This window comes from Humulus lupulus, chromosome 4, assembly GCF_963169125.1.
Source record: "Humulus lupulus chromosome 4, drHumLupu1.1, whole genome shotgun sequence".
Classification (NCBI taxonomy): Eukaryota; Viridiplantae; Streptophyta; class Magnoliopsida; order Rosales; family Cannabaceae; genus Humulus; species Humulus lupulus.
The window spans coordinates 73678170-73689551 of NC_084796.1; the positions used below are offsets into that span (position 1 = coordinate 73678170).

An 11382-nucleotide genomic window follows, 5' to 3' on the forward strand; every position below is an offset into this window, starting at 1 on the left:
CTCCGGCTCGCTTAGACCGAGTCCAGTGTTTATCTAGCTGATCCCAACTCACAGTGGCCGAGCAGCGTCCTATGCGCAAATTATCAGCCCGACACTCCTAGGCCATTCATTTCATGCTCACATGACATTATCACAGATATACAACATATGTATTCAAATACAAGGAATCTCAGTTCCAGCATAGCCAAACAAGGATGTAGTTTTCTTACCTTTAATTTCGAATGGAGAAAACGAAATGGTTCCGACCAAGATCCTCAACCCTGAGCCTTGGCGATAAACCTATTCATAGTGTCCAATGGGTAATTTTTAACTTCCAATCCAAATAAATACTTAGGAGATAGAATCTAGCCTCCGAGACCTCAATTTCTACTAAATCGGGTAGTAGAAATTGTCCCGAGCGCTTAGGTTCGAACCCCCGAGCCTTAACTATTCTAGAAAAAATTCTAAGGCTAAAATCTTCAGGCAGGTCATGACTTAGCTTAGTGGGTTGCGACTTGCCCCCAAGTCAGAGAGCAAGTACCCATGCCAAAGGGGGAGACGGGTCGTGACTTGGCTTAGTGAGTCGTGGCGCACCTCCGAGTCAAAGAGAATCCCAGGCCAAAATGGCCACATGCGCCGCAGCGCCCGAGGGTTGGGTCGCGGCGCGCATCCTTCAAACCCAAAAAATCTGGGTTTTTCTCCAACTCTTTCCAGCCAAATTCTCCAAAATCTTCACCTTAACAAACTCCCAATCCACAGTCAAGTTAACTACGAGTTCAAGACATTAATCCACATATTTTAACCATAAAATTACCTCAAGACACTAAAGTTTTTATCCCAATTCATCAGCCAAGTCAGAACTAACCAAGCACCCATAACTCTATCAAAATCCAACCAGAAACTCAAAGATGGAGATTCAGAATTTTACCTCAATTATGACTGACTTCTCACAGGCTTTAACCTCCAAATCCTAAGCTTAAGTCTCAGCTAAATCCCCTAGTTCCAGAGCTTTAATTCACTCAAACTCCTACCAAGATTTCATCTTCAAACCCAAGTTCTTCAATTCCTTAGCTTCCTTCAGCAGCTTAAACTCAATCACCAAGAAAGAGAGAAGAGAAATCGTGTGAGAGATGAGAGAGAGAGAGTTTTTCTAAAGTTTTTTCTACCTCTTTCTGTTTAGTTCTAATTGTTACTGAGTTTATCCTTTGATAGTCAAAAGGCTTTTTTACCCCTTCTTGCTATACTAAATCATTTAATTATTCTAAAGGTAAATTAGTCATTTTCCTCCAGTTCCCACTAACTCCTCAAATGTTCCTAATATTTGCCTATTAATCCCGTCATCCAACTAACCACCAATTATTTATTCAATACCTAATAATCCCCGATATATTCTCTATATTCTCAAAAATACCCCTAGGCTTCCCCCGAGCCGAGTATTAATCCTCACTGTGACTTTTTCGCCAATCTGCTCACTAGGACCATCTCGAGTCATATGCTGTGAATATATCCACATAATAATGTGGTCTCAACAATTTATCACATATAACCACATTTATGTCCTCAATGAGCCAAAATTACAAATATGCCCTTATAAGTTATAAATGGCCCACATGCATATATAATACTCACCAACATGCATGTCACATATTCATATAATCATATTAATCATGCATGCCACATAATCATGCATCTAAACATTTAAATCACACATATACCAATTATGCCCTCCCGGCACGCTAATCAAGGCCCTTAAGCCTTATTAGTGATTTTGGGTCATTACAGTTCCCTGGTGAAACCTGTTGTCTCAGAAAATGAATCTCTTCCTCTTGGCTTTGAAGTCTAGCTTGCATGTCAGCAAGCAACTGCTGCCAGTTCTCAGGGACTGGCGGAGGGTTCTAACCCTGGTCATCATCTCTAGCCTCGATTCTGGTGTCGGCTGGTCGAATTGATTGCCTTGGAGGCATAACTCTCCAAGTTTATCTACAATCAATGACTTGGCTGATCAGGCAATGATAACAAGTTTAAAATCACCCCATGGTCTAATGTCGATACTCAAGCAACATAATACAATTGCAACGCAAACAAGCATTTTAACAATTATTCACATACAGTAGCAATGCTTATAAGCATGCCTTATCATATACACATAGCAGCCAAGGGCCAGACCCTATTAGTATATCTCATGCTTCCTAATAAACATGCAGATGAGACATTTATATTTCACTTAAACAATCAACACATGTAATCACATATATGGTTACCAAACCCTGATTCAAGTTTGTCTTTAGCGACGAGTGTACATGCCCAGCCAGTCTTTAGGAACCCTTAAACCTAGACCGCTCTGATACCAAGTTGTAATGCCCTAGATAGCCAAGACCATTACACTGTGTATTTTAAATAGTGTAGGACTTGCTAATCAAGTCATTTGGACATAAACATGTTACTAAGGTAATTAACGGATTAGGGTTAAAATATTTTGATCATAAAGTAGTTATGTTTCATTAAAAAGTAAGAGGTGGTACACGGGATCCCCAAAAAGGTGTTTACAAGGCAATTACAACCCTCAAAATGATTACAACTGAAGCCAGCCTAAGTGGAAAAATAAAATTTGGCTCTAGTTTTTGTCATCCCTTGGCCGTGGCAGTCAAGCAGCTACTGATGTACACACCACCCCTAAAACTCTCCAATTCACGACTCGTCCAACTTTCCCTTTCCCTTACCTGCACCATATAGCACCCGTGACCCAAGGCTCAACAAGGAAACTTAATTCAACAAGCACAAATAAGTAATAGTATATGCACAGTAAACTTAGATCAATAAGTTCAGTCAACAACAAAATATAAGCAATAAGCATAACAATAATGTTCAACTCAAACAAACACATAGACCATTCACATTAATCAATATAATTAGTTAAGCGCAAGCATCACTTTTTTTTTATTATTGTATAATATTCAGGCCTGGCACCCTTAGGCCAAGTCCTCTGGTCTTATGGTCGACCCCGACACGCTTAGGCTGGGCTACGTTCTGACGCTTGTTATTGGCCCTCGACACCCTTAGGCCAACCTTCAAACTAGATATAATCCCAAATATGCATTGCACATTGTGGATGCCAACAATCCACCAAGGAAAAAAACTCTGATCCCTGGTTGAAATACGTGGCTAATGGTCACTTACTCATGCTATTGGGCTCGGGCCTATAGGTCTCACGAGACCACGTTCTAGCCAACACTCCCAAGTGCCCCGCAGGTCTCTGCCTTGGTGAAGATTCGAAGGCTCACGACACCCTTGTGTGTCTCGCACCCTTGAGCCTTGCGAGGCCCCCACCTCGTGCCCATGTGTCGGGCGTTCATGTGCCTCGCGAGAGCCTTGCGTGGTTGGAGACCCGAGTGCCAAGCTCTTAGGAGTCATGCTCCCATGCGGCTCTGAGGCCTCTGCCAGGCTGAAGACTAGAACCCCTCGCACCTAGGTGCCATGAACCCTCGCGCCTCACGCCAGGTCTTCCGGACCCCACCTCAGCCGCGGAGCAGCGCTTTGCGCCAGGTCCCACAGACCCACCACCTTGGTCACGCAGCAGTGCCTCACACCAGGTCCCGCAGACCCCACCTTGGTCGTGTAGCAGCGCCTCGCGCCAAGTCCCATAGACACCACCTCAGTCGCGCAGCAGCGCCTCGTGCTAGGTCCCGCGGACCCACCACCTTAGTCGCGCAGCAGCCCCTCGCGCCAAGTCCTGCAAAACCACCACCACGGTCGCGCAGAAGCGCCTCGCACTAGGTCCCGTGGCCCACCACCTCGATTGCGCAGCAGTGCCTCGCGCCAGGTCCCGCAAACCCACCACCTCGGTCACGCAGAAGCGCCCCGCGCCAGGTCCCGCGGACACCACCTCGACCGCGCAATAGCACCTTGCACCAGGTCCCGCAGACCCACCACCTCAGCCGACAACAGCGCTTCGCACCAGGTCCCGCAGACCCACCACCTCGGCCGCGCAACAGCACCTCACGCCAAGTCCCGCGGACCCACCGCCTCACGCCAAGTTTCACGGATCCACTGCCTCAGCCGCGCAGCAGTGCCTCATGCCAAGTCTCGCGAGCCCACCACCTCGGCTGCACAACAGCGCCCTGCGCCAGGTCCCGCGGACACCACCTCGCCCGTGTAGCAGTGCCTCGCGCCAGGTCCCGCGGACATGCCTCGCCATAGGCCCGCAAGCCTTTTCACGTTAGATGCCATGCCTTGTGTTCAAGGGTCCATGCGAGACCCCACATCTTTCCGGGATAAAGACCCGTGAAAGGCGCCTTGCCTCGCCATATCTTCCATGAAAACCCATAAGTTCTACAACACTTAACCAAATGTAAGAAAGCCTGGTGAAAAGGTGTATCTTTTAAATAGGAAAAAGAACCATCAAGTACAAGGCATGCCAACGAGTACGAGATGTACGACCTTGAGGAGGACAGAGGCACGACTCTGCATCCGTACCCAACATGTAGTGGAGGTACGACACGGTACCAAGGCAGGAGTACTTTTGCAGACCCCTGACATATATTGGAGCTAACCACCACTTCTCCAACACCACTACCATGTACAACCTGAATATGCAGCTCCTTGTCTCTTCGGGACCACAATGTACCAAGAGCCATTAGAGCTCACCTATAAATAGGGCATCACTTCATCATTGAAGAGGCTTGGAAAATTCATTGTATAAAAAGGTTATTAAACAATATACGGGTTTTGACTCCCTTGTTGATCTGCATTTATCCTTCCTCAAGTCTATTCTAAATTCTCATTTAGTTATTATTTTACTAAACTTTGTGTTTTTCGACCTAACATCATCAACGAGTTCTCACCGTCAACACACATCAAGCAATCAAAGGAAAACTATACAAGCATGCCTATCCAGATATTCTCAGATATATTCACAATCAAAACATACTCGTTAACAGGGGACGAAGCCCCCATTCACAACCCGGGTGCATTTTTCTTACCTTGAGTCCTGAGTTGAAGATGTAAGACGGTCCCGAGCGCGATCCTCAATCTCGAGCCATAATGGTAACCCTAGTCACAAAGCGATAATGGATAACTATTAAAACCTAAAACAATTAAAAGCTTAAATAATAACATACTTGCCTTCGGGACCTCGAATTCTACTAAACCGGGTAGTAGACTCCTTCCCGAGCACTTAGGTTTAAGTTCCCGAGCCCAAAAACCTTATTTTGCTAAGTCTACCTAGGCTGACCGCGACTTGGCTCTGAGGGTCGCGTCGTGCCTCCAAGTCAAGGGCTCCCAGCCCCTAAATTCCCAGGGACACGCACCGCGACTTGGCTCTTAGGGTTGCGACACGCCTACGAAACAGAGAGCTCCCCAGGGCTCCTAAGTTCATGCGGGTCGCAGCGCGACCCCGTGAACCCAGAATTCCTAGCTCCTTCCTGTGTTTTCCCCCAAACCAAAGTCACTAGAATTCAACTTAAACATGTACTAAGGCCAGAGCTGAGTCTAGAACTCTCAATAACATATCATAAACAACACATGTGACCTATAATACTAGCTCAAACTACCTTAAATCCCAAACTCAGAAGCTAACTAAGCATCCCTAAGCACATCCAAAACCAACCCATAAATTCAATAGATCAAGGTTTATAATCTTACCTCAACAATAACTTTGATCCTCAGCTATCCCCTATCATTCTCCTTGCTTGATTCCCCAATTCCCAGCCTCAATTTCTAAGCTTTTTCTTCAAAACCCCCAAAGTCCCCCAAAGCCTTAGAGAGAGAGAGAGATGAACGTGAGAGTGAGAGAGTTGAGAGATTGTCTGGATGTTTCTGGCTAACTCCTGAAGTTTTCCTAAGTATATCCCCTAATACAAAGACCAAAATATCCCTAGTGCTATCTCAGCCCCTTATTGCCTTTAAGGGAAAACCTGTCATTTTACCGCATTTCCTGCTAATCCTCAAGTGGTCCTATAATTTCTCAATTAATCTCGACTTGCCCCACTAATCACCAAATAATTGTCTGTTAACCAATAAACTCAAATATGCACCAAGTCCTAGAAATACCCCTAGGCTCACCCCGAGCTGGGTATTAGACGCCGTTGTGACTATTCTACTAATCCGTTCACTAGGATCGCCTCGAGGCGAATACTGCAAATATATCCACATAATAATGTGGTCTCAATCATTTAACACATATAATCACATTTATGCCCTTAACATGTCAAAATTATAAATATGACCTTATTAACAAGAACCGGCCCACATGCATATTTAATACCCATAAACATGCATATATATATATATATTCATATTATCATATAAGTCATGTATGATATACAGTCACACATTTAATCAATTAATGTCACACATATATCTAATTATGTGCTTTCCCGACACACTAATAAAAATACTAAGCCTTATTAACATTTTCGGGACGTTACAACTTAACCTTCTGAAGAGTAGACACTCCACTTTGAAGTGAGAACTTGATTTTCTTTACAACAAACATTTATCAAGAAGTGAGAGTTCAACTTACATGATCTCCAATGAGTAGAAGTGCTCACTTGCAAGACCACATCTACATGCTCTCTTGTTGGGTAAACCATGCACACTTGCATGATCTAAACCTCTCAATTTTATATCGAACAAACAATGCTCACTAGGACGATCCTTTACATGATTTCTCGATGACAAGGCAAAGCTCACATACATATACCTCCAAATGAATGTGTCATATTTTTCAAGAAAGAAAAGCATGAAGAAAATCAAGAACTCATCTCTCAAGAATTTAATGAAAAGCTTTAAAGTTGTCAACCAAGAAGAATAAAAGTATGATAATTACTACTTATACTATAACTAGGAAAAGACAGTCTATAGCTCTACCTTGGAGGTTCCAATCTACATCAGATTTATCACAAAACTTTCTTATGTGTCCAAGTTTATATCAACAATACTTTATAGGGGACCTATTAGTAAATCTTTTGAATTCATAAATAAACTCAAAAGCTGAGGGCAATTATTATGTGGTAAAACTTAAATTTAGACATGTAGCATGATCAGTCACAAAACCCTCTCATTTGTCATCAGTTTTCCCTGAAAATAGTGGGCTCGGCCCTAGTTAATAATACTAAACCTAAAACTGTAAAATGTTAGGAACACAAATATGGAGGGACTTTTTTTATATTTAACTAGCTTTTTTTATTTGGAAATTGTTTTTTTTTCCTTTTCCAATCCATATTTCAAAAAATATATTTGTTTTTATATGAGACGACAACGGCAGTAACGTCGTTTATGGGCAGAAGCGTCAGAGAAATTAGAATGGAGATGATATTGTCCGTTACCAAAATCAGAAGCAAAAACAAAGACCGCCATCATGCTCGTAAGCTCCTCCTCTCTCAAACCCCCTTCTTCGTCTTCTTCTGTTCCTCCATTGGCGATCTCTTCTGACCTCAACACGTCAGGCCTACCCATCATCTACAGCCGCCGCAACCTCCTCGCCATCATCGCTATCTCAGCGACCCCCGTCTTGATTCTCGCCGTCAATTCGATTCCTGTTGCAGCGGCTGGTGGACTTTCTCAGCTCACCAACGTACAGCTCTGCAGCGGGTAATTCAGTGAACTAAGTCATTCCAAGTTTTATTCTTCTTTGTTTTTATGTTCACCCTTTCATTTGTTTGGGCGCCGAGAAAATGGACTTTGTGGTGAACGGTCTTCCGTTGCTTGAGAAAAAGAGATAAGAAAAAATGTAGAGCGCCATAAAAATGTAATAAACTTCAACCTATATTAATTGTCATTCGATGTATATAAATATAAATATACAGCAGCGTAGTTTTGAAACTAATATAAATTGAAAAGGCTAAAATATTATTTCACGTACAGTCACTTTTCTAGATGATTGACTTCCAGTTTTTTTATAATAAATGTCAGAAAAACGGAGCCTTTTCAAGTTCAAATTCATCTATGGTGTTCAGTTGTGCCATTTCTATCATTTAGGACGGGGAAAAAGCAACGGAAAGATACTAATTAACCCAGCTATGTTCAGTTAGAGCAATAACTATACACTTTTGTTTATAATTAATGAAAACAGTAGAAGGGAAGTTTATAAACTATATTGAAAAGTAAGAAGAGTAGCTACCAAAAGTATGAATGCTGGTAGATTTCTTGTCTTTGGAACCCTTGGTTAGAGCGAACTGAATTTTATTTCAAGTTTTGTTTCAGTTCTCAGGAGAGTTTATGTTTTAGAAATGAGTTACTTTTATTGCGGGGAGAAAAAAAAAACAAATGGGATCTTTTTTCTCCTTTTGAATTCCAGTTATAAGGTACTGAGTTTTTAGTTATATATGAAAACACTGATTCTTAGTGCAGAGAAAGATAGTAAGATGAAACCAAGAAAGGAAGCAAAGAGAAGAAGCGGACCTTCATCACCCCTAAAGGACCGAACTACAGTCTCCTCTGGCTATGAACCAAGGTCTTCTGGGCCACGCTCTTCCAGGCTCAGCCCCCCAGTCTCTCTTCGCAACCAGGAGCTAGTAACTGATGACAGTACTCTCTTTGAAGGTCTCTCAATCTCTGAAGACCCCAGCAGCTCCAGTTCCAATTCCAATCCTCGAAGTTTTCCATACAGTGTGAAGCAGCAATGCTGGGAGAAGGCTGAGAAGATCAAAGGGCGGGATCCAGATAGGTGGCGCCGAGATTCCCTTGGCAACATTGTCTTTCGGAAGCTTGTGGGCTGCCCAGGTTGTCTGTGTCATGACTATGATCACATTTTGCCTTACTCTAAGGTACTTGAATATATTCAATCTTTATTTCCTCGTGGTTTTTATTACTGTATTCTTTCTTCAATGGATATCATTTCTTCAATTTGACATTCTACATATTAGGGATATTGCTATAAGCTAATGTATTATTGAATGACAGTTGCTATAAGTTAGTGTATTAATGAAATGAGAATCAGGTTTTCTTACTTTTTAATCTCCCTCAATTGCAAATAAGGGTCTTTTTGCCCGTTTTCCATCTTTGGTTAAAAAAATTTATACACTACTCCATGTAGTATTTGTTAGCTTGAGAAAAATAGGAAAGTAGGAGGTTATACAAGTGTTGTTACACAAAATCATTTGCTGGTGAGACTAAAAGTTACACGCATGAAATAGCTGCCTGCCTGTTTGAGCTTTTAACCCCGGAAACTCCTCACCATAAGATGCCTGCAAAGTTGAACTTGGTATATTAGAATTAGGAAATCATTTTTGTGGCAGAATCACTTTAGGCCTGAGAAGCCTGGAAACTCCTCGCCGGTGGCCTTATGTTGCATTTGGTTAGTCTACACCTTTTGGGGTGTGGATTTATTCAAGATGGATATTATATAGGCACCTAAACTCTTAGAACTGAATATAGTTTTCACTAAATCTTGAAAACTGAACATTGTATTTGCGGAGAATGCTTTCTAAGGCTTGACTTGTGTGTCTTTGTATTTCAGGGTGGACAAAGCACACTAGAAAATTGTCAGGTTTTACAGGTATGGAACTCCTTTTTTTTTGTGCTTTTCATTCCAATACGCTTGTAATGTGCAATGAATGCTTGCTTTCTAATCATGTGTACTTCTGTACATCTAGCTATAAATCTATACTTTCTAACATGTATACTTCTGTACATCTAGGCTTTTTTTTTTCTTTCCGTTCTCTCATTTAACCAGCTTTGGCCAACTGTTTAAGCCATATACATTTCTGAATTTATCTTTTTATAATTATTCTTGAAGTGTGTCTTGTGCTTTTCTATCCTTGTGCTGCTGTCTGTTTATTATAGATTGGACTACTTGGTCTTTTCGTAAGATATTAGACTACTGTCTTGGTTATTTTACTTTATATTAATAATGTTTGACCACGAAAGAGTTCTCGTAGATACCTCATACCTGAGATCTTACAACAATCTAGTTTTCACTACTTTGTAACCTTTTCAGCCCTCAGTATTTACAAACAGTCCAGGGATAGTGTACAACCTTGGGCCTAATCTTAGGCCTGCTGTAGCCATGCAACATTCAACTGAGTTTAGAGAATACAGTGTTTTGGCAGTGTATATGTGAAATGAGTGTATATCAAATGGTAAAAAATTTAGTTGATCATAGAGATCTCTGCTCTACGAAATGTTTTACGACCCCTAAATCTAGTCCCTTGGTTTATTGGTATCTTGGGATGTCACAAGATGATTATTACTAGAAAATGTCATTTGTTATTGTGGACACTAATCAGATCATAGAAACAGTAAAATTTGTGCTCTGTTTCTACTGTCTGATAATGAACTAGCACTTTCAAGAGAATACTCTGATGTGATACAGGCAACAGTTAACCGCTCAAAAGGAAATCGAACTGAGCTATCCAGAGCTGAACTTATCCAGAAAAGTTCTTATTGTCGTGTGTCAGGTATTCCAAAGCTCACTTGAAATCATTGAAGGGATTAATCCAGCTGATTGGTCAACTGGAGACTGTTTAATTGGTTTGAACAAATTGCAGGCCGCGACATGGATCTCCTCGAGCTTTCTGCCTATGGCAACGTCCGGCATTCACGAGAGTTTGGGGGATGTAGAATTCAATAACCAGTTTTGTCTTACTCTATCCATCGTCCAATCCTCCAATTATTGCTAAGTAAGATTATTGTTATTATTGTAACAAACGCAGCCAATGTCATTAGGTACTTGCGCAATCAAATTATTCATTTGTTAGAGAAATCTTTAGAACTCACAATATAATTGCACTGTTCTCTAATGTTTAGACTAGACTAATGAGTAGCACACATCCTATGTGTGTACGTCAAGCATGGCTAATTTTTACATACATCTTAAAACAACTTATACCTTATTATGACCATCTCGCATTGGTTGTCAGATTCCATTATGAAAGAAGATTATCCAGTACAACTTCTTGTATCAATTTCTACTAACATATATTTAATTCCCCTGGCATAGATCCAATTGTTGTTAATAAATGGATAAGAGTATTGTTATAATAGTTCATTAATATATGAACTCATTAGTTTACCACCGTTTGTCTGAATGATGGGTATGAACTGGTAAGACTACTATCTATTCTGATTCTATATTTGTTCAATAATTTGCTTAGCTAATTCTATGTGTAAAAAAAAAAAAATCATTTTTTCGATCATCCTATTCATTTTCAGTGGGCCCTTATGAACAATCTATAATAATTCTCTAATCTAGATCTAAATAATAGCTTTTTCTACACTGATTGAATGCATTTATATGTTTTTGGATTTTTTTATCAATTTTTGAGACATTTAAATGTTGAGTTTCAAACTTACATTTTTATTGCCATAGGTCCAAGAAGAGTAGTTAAAGTTTAGAAACTTCTCTCAATAGAGACTTAAAGCTCAGTCATTTTAGTATAAGAAAAGTTACTGAATTTTATTAAC

The 11382-nt window shown here is 41.0% G+C and overlaps 1 protein-coding gene across 2 annotated transcripts; it reads left to right on the forward strand.

Annotated features, from left to right (window-relative positions):
• Positions 1 to 7190: 7190 nt before the first annotated feature.
• LOC133830560 (uncharacterized) lies at positions 7191 to 10879 on the forward strand. 2 transcript variants are annotated; one of them, XM_062260545.1, is made up of 5 exons: positions 7191 to 7569; positions 8324 to 8744; positions 9437 to 9475; positions 10299 to 10376; positions 10467 to 10879. In XM_062260545.1, the coding sequence occupies exons 1-5, from the start codon at positions 7337 to 7339 to the stop codon at positions 10596 to 10598; spliced, it is 903 nt and encodes a 300-aa protein (XP_062116529.1). In that variant the 5' UTR covers positions 7191 to 7336; the 3' UTR covers positions 10599 to 10879. The 2 variants fall into 2 exon arrangements, with proteins under 2 accessions (XP_062116529.1, XP_062116530.1); XM_062260546.1 differs by having other exon boundaries at positions 7222 to 7569; positions 10292 to 10376.
• Positions 10880 to 11382: the final 503 nt, after the last annotated feature.

Coding starts and splice junctions, on each gene's coding strand:
- LOC133830560 (XM_062260545.1), top strand. CDS start 7,337: ATGCTCGTAAGCTCCTCCTCTCTCAAACCCCCTTCTTCGTCTTCTTCT. Junction 7,570..8,323: donor AACGTACAGCTCTGCAGCGG/GTAATTCAGTGA, acceptor ACTGATTCTTAG/TGCAGAGAAAGATAGTAAGA. Junction 8,745..9,436: donor ACATTTTGCCTTACTCTAAG/GTACTTGAATAT, acceptor TTTGTATTTCAG/GGTGGACAAAGCACACTAGA.